This window comes from Bidens hawaiensis, unplaced genomic scaffold (assembly GCF_021521415.1).
Source record: "Bidens hawaiensis isolate Kalapana, Puna unplaced genomic scaffold, B.hawaiensis_p1.1 tig00001016_1, whole genome shotgun sequence".
Taxonomy (NCBI): Eukaryota; Viridiplantae; Streptophyta; class Magnoliopsida; order Asterales; family Asteraceae; genus Bidens; species Bidens hawaiensis.
Genome location: NW_027491059.1, coordinates 2,327,827 through 2,354,397, shown reverse-complemented (window position 1 = coordinate 2,354,397; position 26,571 = coordinate 2,327,827). Strand labels below are relative to the sequence as shown.

Here is a 26,571-nt window from a genome sequence, read left to right as displayed (position 1 = left end):
TTGACGAGAACGAGTTGCCCATCCTGGAGCAAACGGCGGATCGGTTTGTGGAGGTCTATCCGCTGGGCCACGAGATCCCGAGCCAACGGCGGCCAGGTAAGGCGATACTCTATCCTCAACCCCTCAATGCTGTACCCGCTGCTGGAATTCCTTACATCCTGTCTTCTTCTGAGGAATCCGCAGATGGTCCTCCGCTGGTGCGGAAGAGGAAGGCTGCCGGTGGGAAAGGGAAGGAGGTGGCCTCCACAGCTGATCCGGTGCTCCTATCTGACAGTGAGTCAGATAATGAAGAGGTGGCGGGGCACCCCGGTGGTGAGAAGACCACTGCTCCGGAGGCTACGACTGTTACCTCCGGAGAACCAACGACGACGACGGTGACCGGCATCAAGAGACCGGCTCCATCGGGTTTGTCCCCGCCTGTCCGTACGTTCAGGCTCAAGAAAACCCGTAAGTACAAACATCCTTGTTTTTGTAGATTTAACATACTTCATAAATTTATTGTTTTAACACTTATCTTCTTGTGCAGGCGTGGATGTTGACGCATTCCCGGGTGGAGTGCCTAGTAGTACCTCTCCGCCGATGACGGTAGGCTTGGTCAGCCTACCTGAGGCGTCGACCCAGGCGCCTGCGCCTGGTCCCGCTGGTTCAGTTGCTCACTCTGAGCCGACTGTTCCAGCCGAGTTTATGCCACCGCCGGCCGTGAGTGCGATTTTTACGGCGTCCTTCACCGAGCCGGCGGTTACGATTGCTGCGGATTCTGCGGCAGCGACTGCGGCGGCTGCCACCATGCCCCCGCCACCGGCACCGATGGCCGGCCCATCAGGTACGCATGGGAGTACTCGCCAGTCTTTGCCACCTTCCCATCTGCCTGACCTTTTGGATGGGTTTCCTTTGGGTTCAGGTGATGGGTTCGGCGGTTATCGGCCTGTTATAGACCCTACAGGTGCGTAGGGTTCCTTTGGCCCCTTTTTTTACTATTTTTATCATCTTTTTCCTAACTGCTTTTTTGTTTTTTGCAGTGTCGGATTCCAATGAAGTGTATGTTCCGCGATGGAACATACGCCGAGGAACAACTCTTCGTACCCCTGTGGAGTGCGTGGACTGGGCTCGCCACGCTGCTCCTCATGGTGCGTTGTTGGAAGCCATGGCTAGCTACCAGGAGGGTAGGCTAACCAATGAGCTTCGGGTTCTCCAGGCCCGGATGCAGCCACGCGTCGAGCTGCTTTGTCGTGAAAACGACAAGTTGAAAGCAGCTCGCGCCAAGGACGTATCTCAGGCGCGTGCTCTTCGGGAGGAGAACCAACGATTGACCGCAGCTGCTGCGGAGAAGGAGAAGGCCTTCAAGGCCCTCGAGGTTGACGTTCAAGCGCGACTCGAGGCCCGCTCCAAGGCTGCCCAAGCTGTTAACGAACAGCTTCGGCTGGCTAAGGAGACTGCGAGGAACGCGACTGAGAGGGCTACCAAGGCTGAAGCCGTTGCTGAGCCTTTACGCATGGAGAACGAGGAGCTCAAGGCCCAATTAGAGGCCCTCCAACGTGCTCATGATGCCTTGGCCATGGAAGATGCCAAGAAGCTCCAAGAGATCCTGGACCAGAGGGGTGTGCTTGACCACACCGAGCGGAAGCTTAAGGGCGTTGAAGAGGCTGCTGCAAAGGAAGTGCTTCTTGCCAATCTTGCTAAGAGCGAAGCCGAACGCGCCTGCACCCAAGCTCTGGTTACCAAGGAATGGCTTCTTCGAGAAGCGTTGCCTCAGGTATTTTAGCTTTACGTCTTCACGCTTTCTTTTGTACATAGAAAAGGTGTTTTGACACTTGTATATTTTCTTTGTAGGTTGTGCATCGGGTCTTCTCAGAGACTACTTATGATGATGCCATGAGCGCAGCCCTCAACGCTTCTCACGAGGATGGGGAACGGGCCGGCTTCCTGCTTGGTCTAGGGTTCGTTGAGAAAGGCTTCCCGCCTTCCAACTTCCCTTTGTACAATGTTGATACTGAAGCCATATACGACCAAGCAGGTGTCGTGCCTCCGCCCATGCCTTGACTTCATCGAGAGTTTGGCGGGGGAGTCTTCGTTTCTCAATCTGGGTATCCGTGGATCCCAGTAGGCGATCATTTACTGCACTTGCCCCAGCATGAGTAACTGGGGTAGTGTTCGTAAAATTTACTTCACTTGCCCCGGCTTGGGTAACCGGGGTAGTGTTTGTAAAAACTGTGTTACCGGTATTCCCCCCAGTAGCTGGGGTTGTGGTTACCGGAATTTCTCTAACCATCTTTGTAGAAGTTTGAAAAAACTGGAGAAAAATGTAGTTCTAGCTTTATGCACGGATGGCGCCAATGAAGAAACACTAACCGGAGGGTTAGATAGATGTTTCCCACGAGGGGTTAGACCCTGAGAAGATGGTTCTTCTGATAACCTGCAAAACAGACACCGTGAGCTCGTCACTGAGAAGGGGGGGGGGGGGGTTCCTCCTTGTGACCACCCTCCGGCGTGAGAATCAGACTAGATTGCTCTTTAAATATAAAAGTATATTAAGAGATTGCTAGAGCAGATATCAGGTATAATATGATGATAATCCGATAAGATATGATAAGATAATACAAGATAAGATCAGATGGTCATACCATTTGTGGTATTTATAGCCGAAGGTAGGTTTCCAAGGAGGTATGGCCGGCTGCAACAGTGTTCCTGTTCACCAACAGTAGTCTACGCACGTGCCCTGCTGGTAGTTGGTGGGTAGGTAGCGGCTGACAGCGACCAGGCCTGCTGTATACTATTCCTTTTCCACCAACTGTCAGCTACGCACGTGGTATGACAAGAGTTGGTGAGTAGGCAGCGGCTAATAGTGACATACAGTGTAGGAGCATGCTGCTCGCCATACTGTTGTCTATAAGCTGTCGTATCTTTAGTCAGATCTTTTTCCCATACCTCGTCAGGTACAGTACAGAAGATCTTTCTGTATCGTACGGACTGGCTTATTTGGGCGGGAGTATTCCCCCTCCCGCCCTTGTGCGGGATTGTTCCCGGCTTCGCTCATTCTCAGGTGACACTGAACGATTGAGAGCTAAGTGCCTTGTGCGTGTAGCCTTGCTGCGCGGGTGGCCTTCCCTAATGGCTTGTATCCGAGGCTGCGGGGACAGGCGGAGTCCTTCACCATTGGGAGGCATTTCCTGCGGGACCAGCTTGCGTACTGCGCGTAAGGACGTCACGTCTCTGAGCATGGTTGGTCCTGCGGATCCAGTTGGTTTCTGCGCAGACGTCCCTGTTTAAGGTGAGTCTTGCGGGTTCAACTGGGCTCTGCTGGGACCTACCTCTTCAAGTGGTTACAAAGTTTGCAATGGAAAACGTGGTCACAAAATTTGCGACTGCAGCTGTGGTCGCAAGATTTGCGACCGCAACAGAGGTAGCAGTATTTGCGATGACAACAGCGGTCAGAAATCAGCAGTCACAAAACGGTCGCAACAGAGCAGTTCCGACTTGTGTTTTTCTAACCACATTATTGGTCGCAAAATGGTCGCAAAAGAGCAATTGCGACTGTTTTGCAACCGAAACAGACGGTCGCAAATGCCTAATTTTCTAGTAGTGTTTCATCCGAAACAAACATAAATATATTATCGGAGGATGCCATCAAAATCCCTTTTAATTACTTTTTTTTTTTACTTTTAAAGAGCCTAAAGATCAAATTGTGGACTAGAAATAGATCAAATTTGGGGGAAATCTCATGGAAAAATGGTGTGCCTTTGATGTTTAGGTGGAGGTGCTTTCTTATGGGGTAGCTTTTTTTGTGCTTTTTATCTTTTTCATTTGTTCCTCCTGGGAGGTTTTGTTCCCGGTTGGTTAACTTCTTCCTATGCCGTTTTGGTGGTTAATAAAGTTCTTTTTGTCGTTCAAAAAAAAACTAAAAAGCTGTAAGGATCGCAAGTCTGTTAGTAAATATCTGTCAGTGATAAGAAACCACTAAATATTGTTCTTGTCAGTCGTTTCCAAGTTTAATTCCCGGTAAATTATCTAATGGTGGTTTCCCCTCATCAAAGACATGACATGTAGAGGTAGTAATGTTGGTTTGTTTACGTTATGGTTTCTGTCCTCCACCCAAGCCTCCTCTAGTCCTCTTTTATACCCTAACTGATTATTTGGTCTGATGATTTGGTGGTGATTAAATGGTTTAATTGGTAGTTTCCAAATTAAAATACTAATTCTTTGTATGTGATAATGTGATATCTCCATCTATTTATATTAAGTCACATTGGGAAACGAATATGAATGGTTGAGGTGGTCCTTGAATCACCGTATTTGTATGTGGACTTCCCGTTAATACCAAGTAAGTCACCTTGGAAAGCGTAAATGAGTGTTCCATGTGTTTTTTTTAAAGTGCCCACAGCCATTAGTTGCCTCGCTTTTTAGATAAAAAACATTACATTAAACGTGGTCTTGAAGGTTCAAATTAGTAAAATGAGTGTGTGATAGTTGATCCATGTGTGGTTATGAGATGATCAATAGTATATCAATGACTTTGTGTTATGCATACAATTTCTGTTATATGTTAAACAAAACCCTACTAAGCTAGCAACGATTACACCGGTCAGCTTAGTCTACGCCGCAATTGTCATTGTATAAGTTTTGATATTTTCAAATGGTGATTTAGAATATTTCGTTCATATATGATTTTATATACATCCTAAACTAGCTATTGATGTCGCAATACCTTTCGTAAGAGTTTAAATCCAATTGTGTTGTAGTAAAATATGTTCATCTAGTTTTCCTATGGATTGGATTAACTGTTGATGTTGTTTAGAGATGGCCATGAGCTTGAAGGTATGCGACTACCATGGCCAAGGCATAGATGGGGCGTGGGGATGCTAGTGTGATAACGGGGGAGCAGGGGCTATACTGTTTTATTTATATTTATTTATTTTTTAATTATTAATTAATAAACTGACTGTTCATTTAGCTTCACCTAACCACTTATCATATTTTAGTCCATCATAACACATGTATGTCTTAATTTGGTGTAAAATGTGAAACTCTAAGTCTCGTTAAAATTCATTTCTATTAATTTTTCATTTCTATTTGACTCATCTCAATTCTCTAAGTGCCAAAAGAAAATTCATGAATGGTATGAATGGTAAGTCAAGTCAAGGTCATATAAAGTTACAATAAACAAGATAAAGGTTAAAGCCATAGGACCATGTAACCAAAATAGAAAAAAATTCAAGGCATTATACCAAATTGGGATGACCAAAAGAGATGGGGATAGGATTCTCGTCCCACCCCCACTCCTCCACATGTGAACACCATGAAAGGAATTTCATACCAAAGGCTATATAATACTTTTTTTCTTTCTCTTTGTCACTTAAGTTTAGCTTTTTTCAAATAAAAATTTAACATGTTATCACCAATAGAAAACATACATTATCTGTAACTCACTTAAAAAAGACATCATGATCTTTTGCCTGAAGCTATAATACCTTAAATATATCGATACCCAGGTTATTCTTTCTTTTATAACAACCCACGAGATTAAATTCATCATTTCATAAATTCAAGGTATATTGGTCTTTACTAATCCTAACTATCAACTTTTGGTCACTACCGGTCCCAACTAACGAATTGGCTGCTAACGGTCCAAACGTTTAACGTATTTGTTCCTAACGATCCGCGACTAACATAATCCTAACGTCGTTAGTTTCAGGTCGCCGGAAAAACGTTTTTGGCCGGAAAACTCAAAATTTTTCCCCAAAACTCAACATTTTCGTCCCAAACATCTTGGTAAATTGTATCAGACCTTTAGGAACCTTTTTTTAGTAAAATCCTCAATTATTGAGGTCGCCGGAAACCCTAGAACCATCATCGGAATCGGTTGATGGTGCTCAAGTGGTGATAGTTGGTTGGCGTTGAGTCAATTGGTGGTGGTTACGGTGTTCAGGTGGTGTTTTCCGGCAACAAATTTGACTTTTCCGGCCAAAAACGTTTTTCCGACAACCTGAAATTAACGACGTAAGTATTGTGTTAGTCGCGGACCATTATGAGCAAATACATTAAAAGTTGGGACAAACTGTAGCCAATTCATTAGTTGAAACCGACAGTAACCAAAAGACAATAATTAGGATTAATAAAAACCAATATACCTAAATTCAAACATAATACACTTATGAAAAAATTATACACCTCACCCTACATGATGAATATTTTAACACGATACAATCATGCTTCCAATTCCTTTTTTCCACTAGATAATAGTTTACATGTCATTTGGTGGTTGACCTCCTTGACTTTGACTTTGATATCTAATTGTTGGTACTTTTGATAGATTTTTGTTGGATGGAGAATATTAATGATCGAGAGCACGATCTTATCACTAGATGTAGTTTCAATCACGCATTCACGCGGAGTGCTAGTATATATTTTTCCAAAGTATTATATCATTTTTTTCTTTACTTTCTAATGGGTGTAGTGATAGAAATCTTAAATTTCTTAATACAGACGAGTTAAATCCCCACAGACAACATTTTGATGAGAAACATGGGTGGCTCAACGAAGGAAAATCTTTGTAATCTCCAGTTTGATTCTGAGGACGACCGGGGTTTACCACCAGTGGACATTCAGGCAGGTGGGTTTTCCTCGGAACTGAATATAATTCGGAGGCGGTTAAATGCTCCGTACGGCTGCATTGGGCTAGCTGGCGGTGGCCTTTTATTATTGGGTCACCCCGTACATATCAACACCTAGACAATTTTCTGTTTGTTGGTCGTTCAAAAAATAATTATATATCTTATTTTTCTTGAAGTATTTTATCAATACTACTATTTATATTTTCGTCAATAACATAATACAATCATTTTTTTTTTGTCATAAAAAGTGTAAATGGTTCTGAATCATTGATTTCATGGCGATGATATAATTGTAATTACGGAACACAATTGTGGACATTTTTGTTTTCAAGTTCTTTCACTTTTTCAAAATATTGATAATTTTTTATACAACAATATTTATAAAAAAAAATACACAATAAAATTGATTTATTCTCTTTGTTTCGAGTACCTTGCTTATATGCTTCTTTTAGAAATAAAAGCGATTTTTTTTTAAACCCAGATGTGTTGTGCGTGATTATGTTTATTCATTAATTTATATCGTGCAATTATTTAACATCATGCATCATTATTTTACTTCACGTATGATTATTTTACTTCATGTATGATATTTTTTTCATGTGTAATTAAATCTATACTTTGTGGATGATTTTGGTTCATATTTACAATTATGTAGATTGATATAATAAGAAGAGAAGAGAAAGGAGTAAGATAAGGGAGCATTGTAAATTTCCTCACCCTAATATATTATTCACTAGCTGTTATTCCCCGTATTATAAGGTTTTTTATATTATTTGTTTATAATATTTATATATTTTTAAAATTTTAATTTTATTTATTGTAAGTAAGATAATAATATGCTTAGGATTTGATGATGAAATGGTTTCACAAATAAATGAGATGTTATTACTTGGTTTAAAAGATATTTGGGTTTGGTGAGACCCGTGATTCACTTATTTTTTTATTATAAAATTGTTTCTTAATTACAAATAATATCTTTTAAAAAAACGGATATTAATTTTTAGTAAATCTCTATTTTATATAGGATTTTCATATCAAATGTTTGGTAAGATTAATTTTTAATTTAATGAGATGCTATAACCCGTTTAAGGGTTATGTGGGTTTGGTGAGACCAATACCCGTGAATTCGGGTCAAATGCATGAGAGGCCTCCATTTACAAAGTGGATTCCTCACTTCTTTCTCTCATTCAAAACCGTGCATGAGACTCACGGCTCCTAAGTGATAAAATAAAGAATAATAAAACAATCTGATGGCTTAAGAGAATGTAAGAAGCAACCAGAGAGGTTTTAAAGTTTCGTTTATATATATATATATTTAAGATTTAAGATATGAATATAAAATACTCATTCGGTGCCTTAGACTATCTTCATTCACAAACCAACCTAACCCAATCTTTATTATAAAACTAATTTCTATCTCTTACACATACTTAATCCAATCAAACCCAAACTTTTCACACTCATTAGCAACCCAACCTTTTTATTCAATAAATATAATTTATAATTGTTTTCCTAAATGGCTAGGAATAAAAAAATAGTTTTATATTAAAAAGAAATGTATTCATCAGGAATATTTAAATAAGTAATGTTGATTTTTTATTAAATTTTTTTTTGAACTAACTCATTTTTTAATAAAATTTATACATGTATGCTAAAAAATAAATAAATAAAAACTGAACAAGACTGTATTTTTTAGATTTTTATAAAAACGTAATTATTAAAAGTTATTAGCAAAATTTAAGATTAGACATAAACTAATTGTTGTGAAAGAATAAAGAAATAGAAATTAAAAATATACTCACTCATATGGTGACATGTGACACCAATATGGGTTGCAAGCTAGTTTGTGTTAACAAACTAGTTTGTCATCATTTAAAGATTTTTTAATATTTTTTTATTTCAAATAGTATGGCAAAACTAATTATTGTGAAAGAATAAAGAAATAGAAATTAAAAATATACTCACTCATATAATAACATATGACATCAATATAGATTGCAAAATAGTTTGCGAGAGCAAACTAGTTTGTTATCATTTAAAGGTTTTTTATTATTTTTTTTCCATTCTAATTAGTATGGAAAACAATGGTGGTTAGCCAAGTGAGAGCATTCTCAACCTTTTTCCTACCCTATATTCATATATATCATATAATTACACTACAAATTACTGTTTTTTCTCTCTCCTGTTTAATTAAATAATACTTTTTATACCTATATCATTATCTTTTCTCTTTCCTTTACTCACATCTATTTTTCAAAAATATTAAAAAACTATAGGATATGATAGTGAATCATCAAATTTAACTTTCCTATATAATATTTTCTTTCTTCTCTACTTACAATCACTCATAACCATACCATATAATTTAAAAATCCTTCTCACATATTTTAAAGAAATAGGCTGAGAAGGGTAGTCTTAGAAAAAGGTCTACACAACTTTGCCGGATAAAGTTGCATTTCTGGATGTTCCAATTAAAAGTTATATTAATATAAAAGCTTCCCACATTAACCAATGGGATGTGGACACGATAGAGTTTCAACTACCCTATATTATATAGTGATACCTTTCCAATATTGTCACAATGTCGCATGAAGCAAATGTAATTAACTAATACAAAGATAAGATATATTATAAAAAATATTCTAAGACGTTAAGAATGTCACTTATATTTATTCGTTGAAAATTTAATGAAAATGTTGTAACCAAATACGTAAGTATATTATTACCAACTCATGAAATGCATTATTAAGAAAAACTAATTATTTATTTCCTTTTGTTAACCCATAAAATAACTTCTCTTTATTGCTATAACTTACAACCACCATAGTTTGGAAATAACGACTTTGGACATATTAAACAATGCGGAACATATACATATGGATTTTCGTAATAGAAGCTTGTGACATCCCAACTCAAGTTTAATAATAAAATACAACTGTTAACAAACATTAAAAACATTTTTCTAAACTCAGGTGTAGTTGTTGAATACAGAGCATAATTTAGACTGCTTATCATAAGCTCGTAATACACAAGCTACAAAACACGTGTTCACAAATTTCACCATAATAGTCTCACACAACTTTCGTTTCTCGTCTTTATTCTTATTTCTTAATGAACATTCATTTACGAGTTTTGTCTTTCTTATCCTACTATATCATTTGTAGAAACGGAGTTTAATCTAATACAAACAAGATTTTTATGCGAACAATACAAATTGAAGAAAAGTTGGGTGCAGTGGCAATTTGGTAATTACATGTATAGCGTAATTACACTTAAACACAAAATGTAACTAATAAGTAGAACAATTTTATTGCACTATAATTTTTATAATTTATAAGTAAAACAATTTTATTGCACTATAATTTTTATAAGTCTTCTTATAAAGTTTTATCGTAATAAAATTACGTTACTTGTAAATATTATAACATAATAAAACCACTCTAGTTTGCTTTTAAATAATATATAATCTAAAAGCATACATACTCATTGACTTTTATATAAAGTTTAAAATATATTACAAAGTATCAAACAAGTCATCCATTAAAAAAACTACAATACAAAATTTACAACTTGTAATTAGACGTAATTAGGGTGTAAATGAGCCGAGTCCGATCTCGTCTCGTTTTTTCATACAAGGGCTCGAGCTCGAGCTTGACTCATAAGTTGTTTTTCAAGTATGGCATTCCGGGCTCAGTTCGTTTATTAATCATTAATTTATTCATATACATTTGTTTAAGTTATTCTTATATATACGGAGAAAAACCATTAACGAGCCTAAGCTAGCTCACTTAGTACCTCGAAAGAGCCACAGCTCAATTGTAAAGTGTTAACACATAGGAGTCCAAAAGATGTCAAACTTAAAAATAGAGGTGCACAAACCGGTTTTAACTCAAAACCGGTTTTGGTTGAAACTTGTTCGGTTTGGTCAACAAAAGTAAAAACAGGTTTATGATCGGTTTCGGTTCTAGTTGAAACCGGTTTTTTACCAGGTTACGACCGGTTTCGGTTCGGGTTTTGATTGGTTTTGGCCGGTTTGTTAACTGGTTTGGAACCGGTTTTGGAGAAAAAATTGCAAACCGGTTCCAAACGACGGTTTCAATCGGTTCCAAACCGATTTCTACATAATTAGTTTCAAATCGGTTCGATTTCAGTTCAATTTTTAGGTTGGTTCGATTAACCGGTTTATTTGTCCACCTCTACTTAAAAATACAAAACGCTCGTGAAGGCTCAACTAGCTTAAAAAAGCTTCTCAAACAAAGCTCGAAATCATGTGCAATAACCAAGCGCCGCTCATTCTGTGTTTTTTATCGATCCGGCCTCGTTTACAGTGAAGAATAATAATCCAAATCCATTTAAAAAAACAAAGACGAAAATAAAACGCGGTTTCTTGCAGCGAGTATTTATTTAGACAAAGTGGGCCATCAATTACTCTCTTTCTCACCTCTTTCTCACTTTCACTTGTTGGCTTTCATTTCATTTATCCAACCACTAAATCACCGGCGGTTACTATGGGCAACTGCTGCAACGGCACCGGCACCGGCGGCGGCGGTCAGTCTGCTATCGGCGGATCTTCTCATCATGACGCCAATGCTCCAAACGACGCCGTTGAAGGCTTTCTCAGAACTCGAGGTTACCACGGCCTCTACAGTCAGATCGAGGTTTATTATTATTATTATTATTATTATTATTATTATTATCATCATTAACTGTTTATATGTTTAATGTTAATAGCTTCGGTAACCTGTATGTATTGATTAGTTGTTGTATCGCCTACGGTCGGCGTAATTTAGCATTCCGGCGTAGATTAGCTATAGTGACTGGTTAAGTGTTGATGACGCCCGTGTTTAATTGATTAATTAATTGAATAATTTCATGTGTTTGCCAGGCACATTGATGTTATATTATCTATTGCTTTCAGTTTAATTATATTAGGTTAATATGTTTACTGTTGATAGCTTCCGTAATCTGTTTGTATTGATTTACCTGTGTTTGTATTAGGCGTTTTACGGTCGGCGTAAGTTAGTGAATTAATTGAATAGTTTTGTGTTTAATTGATGAATTGGTTGAATAAGTTAACGTGTTTGCCACTGGATGTTATGCTAGTTTAGGTGCATTGATGTTATAGATATATCTATTTCTTTCAGTTTAATAAATTATATTAGGTATGTGTTTACTGATGATAGCTTCTGTAATCTGTATGTATTGACTTATTGTTGTTTGTGTTATGTGATTTTGTTGTATTGCCTGTGGTCGCCGGTCGGCGTATTTTAACCGTCCGGCGTAAGTGAATGGTCAAGTGTTGAAGACTCTGTGGTTGCATGTTTAATTTTGAATAATTTCATCTTTTTGCTACCGGATGTTATTCTAGTTTAGGCACATTGATGTTATACTATCATCTGTCAGCTGCTTTCATTTTACTTATATCAGGTTATATATATACTGGTAATAGCTTATGTAATCTGTATGTATTGATTTATTGTTGTTTGTGTTATGTGATTTGTTGTATAGCTTACGGTCGGCTCATTTTAGCGTTCTAGCGGAAGTTAGGTCTAGTGACTGGTTAAGTGTTGAAGGTTGCGTGTTTAATTGATGAATTAATTGAGTAGTTTGATTTGTTTGCCACTGGATGTTATGCTAGTTTAGGCGCATTGATGTTTTACTATCCACTGCTTTCATTTTATCTTAGGATATATATTTATTGTTAATATCTTCGATAATCTGTATGCATGGATTTATCGTCGTTCTTCGCTGGATTATGCTTGCGTACGGTGTAATTTAGCATTCCGACGGAGGTTGAAAATATTAGGTCTAGTGACTGGCGTAGAAGACTCTGTGGTTAAATGAACTAATTTTTGAAATGTTGAATTAGTAGGTTAATTGATTAATTTCGTGTGTATAAATGATGGTGTGATTGTGAGATTGTGTTGAACTGTTGATAATTGTAATTAGGGTGTTACATGGTAGAGGATTATATACTTAACCCATGTTTTCATAATACTACCTCTAACATTCACTAATTACATTGTGTCTAATAGTTTGCCATTGGTCAAGGAAATGAGGGATGCTATACTAGTCTATGCACATTGATGTTGAGACAGATAATTTAATAATATCTCAATATATCTAAAGTGCTGCAGCAAGTAGTTGTATACTTTGATCTAGAATAAGATTCACATTCACTTGTCTTTGATGTCAAATTGGTTGAATTGAAAACCACAGGATTTAGAAACTTTCCTTAATAACTTGATAACTTTGCTAAAGTTGCAAAAGGATGGTGTTAAATTATATTTCAATAATAGAATTGGTTGTTTTCTGCATTTGAAAACTGTAAATAAGTGTTGAATTATATACTTAATGGTACAGGAACAGTGTGTCTGCAAGATGCTTTGATGGCTTATACTTAGCTCGTTCACTTTGCACTATACAATTATAGTCACATGATTAACGATGAGTTAGCTATTGTACTATGGTTTATGGTTCTTAATTACCTCATATTTTGTTTCTCTAATGCATTAAATATATTCTTGCAGTTATCCTTATCCGCTTCAAATTTGCGTGACCGGGATGTGCTTTCCAAGGTTGGTTGCTTGCTTTCTACCTAGAATCTGCTTAACGAAGAACTCTTTTTATTTTCCTAATGTTGATTTGCTATCACAGTTGTTATACTAGATGCTTCTTATAGCTTAGTGTGATATATAGTGAGAATATAGTACAAGAAAAACCAAGGAATAGCATATTCATCTCTTTGATAGTTGTCATTAGTTAGCACAAGATTTTTATTTTTCTTTTGCTTAGATTTGTTTTTAAGTTTATGAATAAAGTGAAAACTGGCTTTTTAACTACACAGGTCTTCATCTTTATACATGAAAGTTTGCCTGCTTCTCACACATATATGTTTCATTTATAGAGTGATCCTATGGTAGTTATATACACAAAAGGAAGGGACGGCTCATTGCAAGAGCTTGGTCGTACTGAAGTTATTCTAAATTCATTAAGTCCCCAATGGATTAAAAAAGTTAATATTACTTATTACTTTGAGGCGGTTCAGACACTGGTGTAAGTTTTGCAACCCAATCAATCCTTTGTCTTTTTACATGTTTTGAGTGCCATTTACCATCATATCCTATCACAGGTTCCATGTGTATGATATTGACACTCAATTTCATGGAATAGAAGAAAAGGTATCTTAACTTTTTTCATATTTTAATAATGTCTTTTAGAACTCGAAATGACATATTATTGTTATACAGATGCTTAAGTTGGATGAACAGCAACTTCTTGGGGAGGCTAGTTGTTTATTATCTGAGGTAGCAACTATTCATATGTTTTATTAGCTGAGAAAGACATGTAAAGCCTTAACATAAACATAAACACACGTATATGTAGTATATGTAAAGTCAAAGCATTGTAACCATGCATTTCATAAAAAAGAAATTATTGTAAGCGTAATATGCTAACTTTATTTCTACATAGATAGTAACCAAACGAGATCGCACAGTGGCCATAGATCTTGTGGGAAAAGTGGGATCTACCAGCTCCACTCACTTAAGGAAATTAGGGCAGCTTAAGGTTCATGCAGAAGAATGTGCTGTCTCAAAAACTACAGCTGAGTTGGTATTTAGATGCACCGATTTAGAGAATAAGGAAATCTTCTCTAAAAGTGTATGTAACTTCTGATCAATATTTCATAAATAAATTTCAAGTAATTTATAAATGTGAATTCATAATACGACTAGCATTGATTATTTCATATTGTTTTTTGCAGGACCCTTTTTTAGTAATTTCTAAATGTGTGGAGAGTGGTAATCCTGTGCCAATTTGCAAAACAGAGGTTTTGAAAAATGATTTAAATCCAATGTGGAAACCTGTCTCCATAAGTATCTCACGAGCTGGTAGCAAGGAAACACCACTCGTTATCGAGTGCTTCAACTTTAACAGTAACGGGAGGCATGATTTACTCGGGTAAGTAAATTACATTTACAGTAACTTTTATTTTAGTTTTCAATAGACCAAAACAGTGACAATTTAAAGGTATAATGTATTCAGCAAAGTTCAGAAGTCACTTGCTGACTTGGAAAAATTATCTTCTGGTGGGCAAGGAGAGCATATGTTTGTACCCGTATCTGTTGGGAAAGACCAGCAAGCTAAGGTTTAAAAATAAATTAATGCATATGTGCCTATAAGTTTGTGTCATCTCATCTTTTTTCATATATATCTATAAAACATTGAATGCAGGTATTGAAGAGTCGGTTATATGTGGACAAGTTTTCGGAAAGTGTTCATCATACGTTCCTTGATTATTTGGATAATGGCTTTGAATTGAGCTTCATGGTGGCCATAGATTTCACAGGTATCTGATCCTTCTCTAGAAATGCATATGCTTCCTTTGACCTTACAATTGTTGACTTTTCAAGAAGAGTCCTATAAATTGTCAAGCGATACAAATATGCAATTTACTTTTCTTTTCTTAGTCCGCAGTGATATATTATCACAATGAATTTTAAAAATAACAATGATAAACTGTATATGCACATTAAAAATAAGATGATAACAATAAAGTTGATTATGATAAACAAAAAGAGTTTTTTTTTTCTTTCAGTTCATCTTTATTTCCTCCATATACTTACAGTAAACATCAATACAACAAAGATTTACTTGAAAGCTTGAATATTAACAATAGGAACATATTAAGCACAACTGAATCATCAACCATAAAATGAAACTAAAACAAAACTACACACTTTTAGAACAGCTATGAAACTTATAACTAATATAAGGTTTTTAAAGTATACAATGAACAAACAGTTGTATGCTGCCTTGACACTAAAAACAAAATTAATTTTTATGAACCATCATAAATAAAGATAAATTTATTATTTGTTATCAAACTATACTTGAATCATGTAGATAATCATTATAGTAGTTAATTAATTTTAATGAGATACTATGTATGAAAACTCGTATAATCTTCTATGTTCTATTTTCAGCCTCAAATGGAAATCCTCGTTTACCAGATTCTTTGCATTATATAGACCATTCTGGACGTCCAAATGCATATCAGAGGGTAAAAATTGGATTTTCGCGTACTTATATACAAAATATATAACCATCTAAAAAATATAATTATGGTATTGTCTATATTTTAGGCAATACTAGATGCGGGTGAGGTACTGCAGTGTTATGATTCCGAGAGGAAGTTTCATGCATGGGGCTTTGGAGCACGGCCAATTGATGGTCCCGTCTCCCATTGTTTTAACCTAAACGGGAGCAGTGGCCACTCGAAGGTAAAACTTATTCTGTTTATTGTTTTATTCAAATTCTCGATATTTAAATTGATTTCTTTCGTTACTTGTTATCGTTCTAGGTTGAAGGGATCCATGGAATTATGACGGCATACACAAGTGCCCTTTTTAATGTCACACTTGCCGGGCCCACCCTATTTGGACCAGTGATTACTGCTGCAGCAAGGATTGCCAGCCAGTCTTTAGCAGCTGATGAAAAGAAATACTTTGTTTTATTAATCATCACGGTATACATCACCATTTACTAAAATATATATATATATCTGCTATTTCATTGTTTTGTTATAAGCTAATCAACCGAGAATGTGACAGGATGGAGTGATAACAGATCTGCAAGAAACAAAGGACGCGCTCGTGAATGCATCTGATCTTCCACTATCTATCCTTATTGTTGGGGTTGGTGGGGCCGACTTTAAGGAGATGGAGGTACTAAAATTAATTTTGCACCTTTTTTGTTTCCGTTCAAGTATTGCATATTACTTAGGGTTGTTTTTTCAATATTAATGTTTGGCAGATTTTAGATGCTGACAAAGGAGAGAGGCTTGAAAGTTCAACGGGACGTGTTGCAACACGTGACATAGTCCAATTTGTTCCGTTTCGAGATGTACAAGGTAATCGATTTTGTTCCATACACACAGAAATACCTACATACATAAATATATGGGGCATTTACATATTTCCCCTCCTTAAAGTCATTTATTACATATATCCCTTCCTAAAACACATATATAACATATTTCCCCATTTCATTAAAAGCATCTTCTTGAATGACACCCTCACTAACAAATAATAATTGTTAACCTTTTTTTTATGCTTTAGTTTTCTAAATAATTTAGTATTATTTATTTATTATTAAAATTTAATTAATCAATGTAACAAAATAACATCAAATGTGAAAATCTTTCATTCACAAGCTTCATAACTCACTGTTTCTTTGAGCAACTCTTAACCCACCACTTTCACCACATCTCATGAACAAGAGGCTGTATGTATGTTTCATTCCAAACCACACCACCGCGAGCCACAGCCACCAAAGACTATTGCTACCCTTGAGTCTTCGCCGGAAAACTACCGTACGATCCTACGATTTGTTCATATCCAACGATGGTGGAATTCCTCGACGGTGGTTGACTCAGATTCGCCTCTTCGCCATCAGTCTGTTGCATCCCTTCTCTACACACCTTGGTTCACCGCAGTCATGGGCGTTTCAGATCTGAACATTGGTTGTTTCTTGTTTGACAGTTGTTAGTGGTGGCGGCGGACAATGGTGTGGAGGTGGCAGTGGTTCCGGCCAAACCCATCTGAAGAAACCTCAATTCCGGTTTGAGAAGTGGGGTTTCCAGTGGTGTGATTCTATTCTTTGGTTTTTAACTTCATTTAGTTAACTATTATTGTAAATTGTATAGGGGTAAATGGGTAATTTGATATAAAAAAGGGAAATATGTAATTGATTTTTTTGGTTGGGGAGATATGTAATTAGATAGTGTTAGTAAGGGGAAATATGTAAAAACTCCTAAATATATATATATATATGCATAACATCATATGTACATATATCTGTAACCAGTGATGAAGAACTCGCTAGTAGGCGCTAGTTGGGCGATGGGGTAGGGACTAGCGATTAGTCAGGTGTAATAAGGATTAATCGGATTGAATTTACATGTAATTTTTTAAATATACATATATATAACCCAAATTTTATATATAAAATTTTCATTTTTGACCAATTTTGGGCAAATAGCGATTAATCGGGGATTAATCGGCACCTAGGCGCGATTTTTACAACCTTGTCTATAACTGTTACAAATGTTAACATCAATCCCATCAATATTACACTCAACTTTGGTAAGATTGGTAACTATATAAAAGAGTTATGACTTTTGGAAATTTTCAAAAACGAGAGTTGACTTTTTTTTTTCTGATTTATTTGTTTTTCTTGCATGCAGGTACAGAAATGTCTGTCGTTCAATCGCTTTTGGAAGAACTACCTTCACAATTCTTAACCTTCATGAAAAACCGAGATATTCACCCAAGTACATGATCATGTACAAAATTGTAAATACATGTTACTAGTGCTTTCCATCATATTTCGTGTGCAATTTTTGATATCATTCTCTTCACCCTACTCATCATTTGGATAGATCTGATGACTCTATATCAACGTGTGGGACCCATCAAGCACGAGGCATTAGATCTATCCAGATTAGGAGTAAAAGGAGAGAATGGCTTTGAATATGTTTCACTTTTGATAGAAACAGAAATCCTTGTGTGTTTTTAGAGTTGATTTGCACATCACATATGTGATAGTTTTGGAGTTGCGAAAGAGTTTGTCTTGCCTTGCTGGAGGGTATCAAAATCAATAGCTTCATCTCTTGAACAAATTGTAATCTTTTTTTATTTTTGTTTTTGATGTTATATGTGAAATTTTTTTATTTTTAGTTTTGACATTATATTTAATAGATTGGTAAGTTTCCCGTAAAAAAGAAACTTCTGTTCACAAACGCGCCAAATAGACAAAAAAGAGATGACTTGGTTAAAATTTGCCGGTTCTAATTATTTTTTTATGCCTACACACATGTATTGAAAAAATACGCTCAATTCTCTATTTAAAATTGGTTGTATATAGAACAAACCATTACTTGTATTGCATTAGAACACTTTACATGTAATTTTTATTGCAGATAAATGATAAGTATCAATGTAATTTTAGTAAAAAGAGTAAGAAACTTGTTTAGAGTATAATAATTTTTATTGCAGATAAATGATCTACTTACGTAAAAAAAAATTATCTTTGCATGCAACTTAATACAAAAGTATTTAACTATCGATTTACTTATACTATTTTCGTTAAATAAATAATACAGTTAGGAATATATTTTTAGTTTGGTTATTGTATTTTAGAAAACGTCCATAAATCAATATTTTAAATAATTGGTTTTTCGCTTAATTTGAACAAAAACATATAACTTGCGCATTCATAGGCCTTATTTAGACCAAGGCTAATTTAAAATCACGAAAGAGGAGACAGGTGAAGCTTAGCCAGCTCGAAACCCTTGAGATCTCTTGCTTATTAAGTTACAAACCGTAGTTTAGTCTATATGTATATATATTACTTGTAATTGTCGATGGATCACTCTAGAAAATATAAACCCTAGTTACCGCTGTGCATGTAAGCCAGCCTAGACCAAACCACGTTAAATCCCCGTGTTCATTTATTTGCTTTCATGTTTGTGTTCAATCCATGTGAGCATTAATCCCTAACGCTTCTTGACGAGGTAAAATGGTGTAATATCTTAGTAACAATTTGTGAAAGTTAGCTTGTCTGATTAACAATTTTTAAAATTAGATGACAAAACAAGACATAAAGTCAAAATGTCTCGTTAAAACCTCAAAAAGTTATAAATATTAAAGTAAGCAAAGGGTGATGATTTGCTTGATAATTTGGCCACATTGGAAAATTAGATTTCAGATGGTGTCCTTTATGTGATAATAAGACTCCCATGTTAAGGAACTTGATAACTCTTGGTTTGCATTCACTTTGTGGGCGTTAGAACGGTTCTTGTGTCGTCTTGATTGAAAGTTTGGACCCAAGGGGAAAGGCTCCTACACACATAAACAAATCGACTTTGATTATATATGATTAATAAAAATAAATGATACACTTGACAATCATTGATTATAAAATTGATTAATTATGGCATTTTAAAACCCGTTTACTTGATGATTGGTCAATTTGGGTTAAATTTGTATTTGTAACCGGTCAAGTGGATTAAAAGATGAGGTGTGCACAGTTAAGTTTGGATCAATTTTGGGCTAAAACCGAACCAAAAACCAAAACCTCGGTTTTTGAATACCATTCGGTTTCAGTTTTTGGTTTTCGGTTTTCCATTTTATTTGAGCTTGAAAATCTTGGGTCGGAAATAAAAAATAACCCAAATAATGAATTTAGGCCTAAATCATTTTTGTTACTAAATATCTAATTAAATTATTAAAAATCTATAAATTTGGTTCAGATTTCGGTTTTTATTACATGCAAAACCAAAACCGAACCGTATATTCGGTTTTTACAAAAACATAAAACCAAATTGTCGTTTTTGCTTTTGTTCGGTCTTTTTGGTTTGCCTTTTTTTGGTTTTTCCGGTACGGATCGGTTTTTTCAGTTTTATGCACACCCTAATAATAAGCTTTGACCTTTGCGGCATTCAACTTGGTCCAACCCGTTTTGACCTTTTACAAAAACTATGTTTGCTACGTCTGCTTGATATGCATCAAAAGTCAAACTTTTATAGATCCCAATGCCCTGATTGTGGACTTTTGATAGGCAAGTCTGGTAACGGCCAACAGGTCGGGCCAAGTTGAAATAGCAACACGTTTTGTTCTTTCGAAACTTTTTGAATAATCAATATAATTAGTATGAACAAAAGCTATACTAATTTGTTGGAATAGATCAATTTAGGAGTTTAAACTTTAAACATAACCAAATAACACTTTGGCAACTTTCAACCGGCTTCATGTTTTTAAATTTGGCCCGTTAAAGATTGTGTAGAATGTGATATGTTACCTGACTTCCAGCATTCGGGCCATCTGTAGTAAAGAGAATAGGATGACAGCACTTATCTTGATTCAACAAGCTTGATTCCTGAAAGTGTGCAATTAGAGCAGCTTTTCCTTGGATTCTAGCATATGCAAGACATGCCACTTTTCCGCTATGAAACTTTTCCCATTTTTTGCCATGAAATGACTGCAAACGTATACGCCATTTTTGGTATATCTTTTCGTTAAATTAAATCATAACCAAGAATTTAGTGGATTGAAACTTACCTTGTGAAATGGCACTATCTGAAGTGGATCAGTCATGTTTATAAACGCATACCCCATATTGCACTTGTTCTGTTAAACAGCAACACAAGAATGTGGTTAGTGTTGTAAACGAACTGACCGTTCGACGAACTGTTCGCCGGGAAGTTCGTTTATGTTCCCGTTAGTTTTAATAAATGAACGAACATGAACAAAAACATAGACCGTGTTCTTTCAATTGTGTTCGTGAACGTTCGATAAGGTGTTCGTTTACGTGTGTTTATGTTTGTTCAATAAAGGTTTTATATATATATAGCAAAATTGTTAACTATAAAACATATATGTGTATGTGTGTGTGTGTGTGAGTATTATGTAATTAATTCATATGTAAATTAACATATGAATATGAGTGTTAAAATTAACACCAACACAAACTTGGTAGCCGGGCTGAACCATCGACGCTAGCCATTCACGGTTAACCAAATCAAATAAAACATTGTGTTCATTTGCGTTCATGAAGCATTCACGAACAAATTCAGTTTCTTAATGAACAAACACGAACAAGAAATTTCGTTCTTCATGAACCGTTTGCTTGTCCGATAAACGCTTAACGAACGAACATGAACAAGGCCTAGTTCGGTTCGTTTACAGCCCTAAATATGATTACAGATGTTAAACTTTATAGCACAAGAATAAAATGTCAAATAATAGTATAATGCCCTTACCTTGAAGTCAAGAGGCAGATATAAGAAATCATAAGTCCCTTGATTCTGTTCATTGATTACCGACAAGAGCATTGCTGAACTGTACCTGCAGTAACAACACCAGATTCAATAGCTGCAAAACTGGAGTATTATGAAATAGAAACATAGAGATGTTAACATACTTATTTGGAATATTTTTAATCATCAGTGTGGTTCGGGTGTCTTCCCCACTCAAGACACGGTCAATATCAAGTTCAAACTGTTTTTCGTCTGTCTGACAGGAAAGAGCTTCATGTCTTCCATGTGGCGTTCTTCTCACCCGCCCCTTTGATCGACTAAAACCACACTTTTTGGGATTGGAAGTGGTATGAGTACAAACGCCATCAGTATTAAATGTAGGCGAGTATGACCAGATTAGAGGACTTAAATGCTGATTCTGGAAGGAGCTAGAACAGTTCAACACAGGATGATGTGATCTCAGTGCTGGCCTGGCAATACTTGAAGAGCCTGTCATGATCATGATATATAATTTGAGTAGGTAGCTAAAATAGAAATGACAACTTTCTGGACAGAAATAGAGAATACTGACCTCCAAACATGTGTTCCACTTGTGGGCCATATGAACCGAACATATCAAGATGGTTGTCGTTTGTTTCTGGTGTAAAACTAACATTTTCCAAGTTTAAAGAGTCAAAGGTGACAAGACCGTTGCAGTTGATGGGTACTGACTGTGGATGGAAAGCTTGATCGGTAGAATAATGTGTCATGTGGCCAAATTGAGGATTATTATAAGTAGTGGGAATCCCAACACTGGATTGAAAGCTGTTTGGAAAACAACAATTTGCCTGGATTGGTGATTGTACACCATAGATAAGTTCATCCTTCATGCACATACCATGTAGTAACGAGTTGCTATTAGGGGTTTGGCATGACCTAAGGTGATCTTGCATTAGCCCGTGAGTAAATTGTTGCATCAACCTGCATAGAAAGATAGTTGTTTGTAATTTAAGAGATAGGATTTTATCAGATTTAGAAGAAACTAAATATATCGTAGATTTATCTTTATCACAGCTTGGGAACTTATGGCAAATGCTAGAGATGATTAAATACAAATAATCAAATAAAACCTTTTAGTGTGTTCTGGATAGTTTACTTCAAGTTTGATCCCGTGCAACATATTGCTACTACTTAATCCATTAATAGCCGCCCCTGCAGCTCGAATATCATAGAATTTAATACATCTTTGATGTGTAGTTCCACATATCTGTCAGTAACAAATAAACACATAAGGAGGATGATTCATCATGTCATTTAAATGATATAAAGTTCAGCCGGTAACTTACTTCTTCAATTTCTCCAAAATTGCTGAATATTTGGTGAAGTTCTTCATTTGATATAGAGGGATCACAATTTAATACCTCAAGGCTGGCCTCATCAAGGTACTGTCTTGTGGTATCCTATTTATGAGTCAAAGTTGTTAAAGTCAAGACTAATCCAGCAACATATTCGCACATAAATATTCAAAAAAAAAAAGTGCTTCTCATTTTGGTCATGTACCTTTGGATTCAAATAGCCTATGTTAAGCTTCTCATTTTCCAATTGCATATTTTGAAGATTGCTAAACGCAATAGCAGCAGCCCTTTTGTCATAATATGAAATTATCACAAAACCGTGACTTCTACAAGTTGTGTAGAAAGTTTGTATATATCCATATTGCTGATAAAAGGAAAGGAGCCATTATAAGTAAGACTATAAGGATTAACCATTAAGTAAACGAAGGAGTAACAGCGATAAGCAGTTATGCACCTCAAAAAGAGCCCTAAGTTTTGAATCTTCAACTCTATTATCCACATTTTTCAAAAGAAGTGTTCTGGAAGGATGTTCACTGGAAACTAAATAGTCTGAACTGCTTTGATCACTATTAAGTCCTTCAGCGGTCAAAAACTTCTGTTGACTAATATATAATTTAGAATTTCCTTCTAATTCCATGCCTCCATTACTGCTGAACAGATCATAATCTTCATCATCACTATTTGCAGTAGCAGTGCATCCCAATTCATCAATTACACCAGAGAACAGATCTTCCTCATCAGGAAGAAGACTTTCAATAGTCTGTGATTGTTTGGGACAAGTTAATGACCCTTTTTCTTCAAGGCATGTGACTGCAGTAATTACAGAAATATTAATATCAAATATTTGTCACAAGCAGCATGGAATTAATAACACATGGGTATCAATCATTGAATTGCCAGCAGATAAAGAAAGACTTGGTAATAGAATGATCTTTCCAAACCAGTTGGAAGTGATGAATGCTTGCAGTCAGAAGGAACAACTAAATATATAACTATATAAATGGTTAAAATGCCAAAGATATGTAGGTCAAAGTTCTCAGACCTAAAATGCAACAAGATACAAGACAGATCTTGGTAGCCTAGTCTAGTCATCCTCTTGAATTCAACAAGAAATTAGAAGTAACAGTATATATTCTATTTTTCTATAAATATAAACATAAACGATTATGCATGAAATGAATAATGTTCACCTTGCTTATCAGCTTTGAGAGTTGATTTTGCAGCACGTTCCTTGCAACGAAAAAACATAGGTTTTTTCAGAAATTCAATAACAAATTAAGATCCCTTGAGAAGATAATAATAATAATAATAATAATAATAATAATAAAGAAACCATAAATCCACATAGATAAAATGACAGAATAAAACAAACACATATACTACAAATACAAAAGGTTAAAAAAGGGTACCTGTTGATCCTTCACAGCAACTGGCATGATGACAGTGTGAAGCATAACAAACAGGATGAAGAAGGTCTACAAGCCCCAACTTAGTATCATTTGATCCCTATTTAAACATTATGTGAGGCTGATCACTTGACCAATGATGAACCCTAGTTCACTACAGTAGACCTGAAATTAAAAACCATTTGCATTATACTTTTATATAAACAGTAAACACACACATGAGCATGAAGGTTTGACAGCTCAAACCATAAAGCAAAGTTACATAAAACCTTCAAATCATTACTTTCCTTTTCATATATAGTAATAACACTTTTTACAGCTTTCTTAACTTTTCTGCCTATCCAACAGTTCTTCCCTAGTAATAAACATTCATCTGAACCGATTAATTTATAGTAATTAGACTAAAATTCCAAAATTAGATACAAAATTAATTTCACAAACTCATCAGGAACAACTAAAATCACCGAAATGCAAGATCAAGCACCACAAATTCACGAAATTCTATGGAAATAAATCATGCAAGTTAGTGCCTAACAACCAATGAAACAGCACCATTGAATTCCGACATAATTTGCAGTTTTGCACAAACAGGATGAAGAAGGTCTACAAGCCCTAACTTAGCATAATTTGATCCCTATTAAAACATTATACGAGGCTGACCACTTGACCAATGACTATTAGACTGACAAATCCTAGTTTAGTACAGTATACCTGAAATTAAAATAATTTGTTTAATATAAACAGTAAACACACACATAAGTATGAAGATCTGACAGCTCACAGCATAAAACCAATTTCTCATAAGTCATAACCTGAACCTTCAAATTATTAATTTTTTTTCAAAACAGCATAATAGGCCTATCCAACAGTTCTTCCAAATACACATTCATCTGAATTCTAACCTATTAATCTCTACAAAAATTAAACTTAAACTCCAAAACTAGATCACAAAGTTAACTTCACAAACTCATCGAAAACAACTAAATTCCCTGAAACGCAAAATCAAACACCACAAATTCACAAAATTCTATCAAAATCAATCATACACGCTAGCGCCTAGCAATCAAATAAACCACACTCATGTAGTCACATAATCAACTATCATAATTCATAAGCCCTAGTTTAGTACAGTAGAACTGAAATTAAAACAACCTGCCTAATATAAACAGTAAACACACTATTCAGCATAAAATTCTGGCAACTCACAGCATATAACCAATTTCTCATAACCAGAACAACTAATTGCAAAGTTACAAACACAAAACCTTCAAATCACTTATCCAACAGTTCCTCCTACTAACATACACCTGAATTCTAAACCTAACAATTTCCACAAAAGTTAAACATAAATTCAAAAATTAGGTCATAAAATTAACTTCAAAATCCACCTAAACGCAACACCAAACACTAATTATTCACGATCAACGAAATCGACTCACGTAAGTAACATAATCAACTATCATAAGCCCTAGTTCAGTACAGTACACCTCAATTAGAAACAATCTGCCTAATATAAACAGTAAACACACAATTCAGCATAAAAGTTTGACAGCTCACAGCATATAACCAGTTTCTCATATCCACAAATTATTGCAAAGTTGCAAACACAAAACCTTCAAATCACCTATCCAACAGTTCCTCCTTATAAGCATACACCTAAATTCTAAACCTAACAACTTCCACAACAATTAAACATAAACTCCAAAACTAGGTCACAAGATCAACTTCAAAAACTCACCGGAAACACCTGAATTCACCTAAATGCAAGATCAAACACTAATTACTTCATCTGAATTCTATAAAAGCGTTTATGGAGAATAGATTGATTGCCTTTCATTGATAACAATAATCCCTTTATATAGGGAGAGAATACAATGATACCTATCTCTAATGAGGAAACATAATCACCCTATAATTACATAAGATAAATACCAATAATACAAATAATATATCTTCTAAATATATTCTAATAATATCGGCTAAGACTCCCCCGCAGTTTGAACGGGCGTAGGACAGACGTTCAAGCTGGAACGAAAAAACTGAAACAATTGGCGTGACAAGCCCTTGGTGAAAATATCCGCATATTGCAATGGAGAGGGGACATGAAGAACGCGAATATCCCCAACATGAACTTTTTCCCGAACAAAGTGAATGTCAATTTCTATGTGCTTCGTTCGTTGATGTTGAACCGGGTTATTGGACATGTAAACAGCTGAAACGTTGTCGCAGTAGACCACCGTAGCCCGACGGAGCGGGAGATGTAATTCCAGCAACAAGTTGCGTAACCAAGTCGCCTCCGCAACCGCATTAGCAACACCCCTATATTCCGCCTCTGCACTAGAACGTGATATTGTAGGTTGGCGCTTGGAGGACCAAGAGATTAAATTATCCCCAAGGAAAAC

The 26,571-nt window shown here is 35.7% G+C and overlaps 2 protein-coding genes across 3 annotated transcripts; one reads left to right on the top strand and one right to left on the bottom strand.

Annotated features, from left to right (window-relative positions):
- Positions 1-11,090: 11,090 nt before the first annotated feature.
- On the top strand, positions 11,091-18,237 carry LOC143551625 (protein BONZAI 2-like). 2 transcript variants are annotated; one of them, XM_077042021.1, is made up of 15 exons: positions 11,091-11,266; positions 13,139-13,186; positions 13,516-13,664; positions 13,741-13,789; positions 13,859-13,915; positions 14,082-14,270; positions 14,374-14,570; positions 14,655-14,757; positions 14,844-14,958; positions 15,596-15,672; positions 15,755-15,892; positions 15,973-16,137; positions 16,223-16,336; positions 16,425-16,521; positions 17,857-18,237. In XM_077042021.1, exons 1-15 carry the CDS (start codon positions 11,117-11,119, stop codon positions 17,949-17,951), a joined length of 1,743 nt encoding a protein of 580 aa, XP_076898136.1. In that variant the 5' UTR covers positions 11,091-11,116; the 3' UTR covers positions 17,952-18,237. The 2 variants fall into 2 exon arrangements, with proteins under 2 accessions (XP_076898136.1, XP_076898141.1); XM_077042026.1 differs by having other exon boundaries at positions 11,216-11,266; positions 13,456-13,664.
- A 1,055-nt stretch (positions 18,238-19,292) lies between these two features.
- LOC143550868 (protein MEI2-like 4) lies at positions 19,293-24,331 on the bottom strand. The gene is made up of 12 exons (XM_077041435.1): positions 24,173-24,331; positions 23,954-23,993; positions 23,218-23,573; positions 22,969-23,127; positions 22,755-22,868; positions 22,539-22,675; positions 22,001-22,389; positions 21,594-21,918; positions 21,433-21,517; positions 20,732-20,800; positions 20,472-20,651; positions 19,293-19,513 (listed from the first exon to the last, which is right to left on the bottom strand). Exons 1-12 carry the CDS (start codon positions 24,215-24,217, stop codon positions 19,376-19,378), a joined length of 2,037 nt encoding a protein of 678 aa, XP_076897550.1. The 5' UTR covers positions 24,218-24,331; the 3' UTR covers positions 19,293-19,375.
- Positions 24,332-26,571: the final 2,240 nt, after the last annotated feature.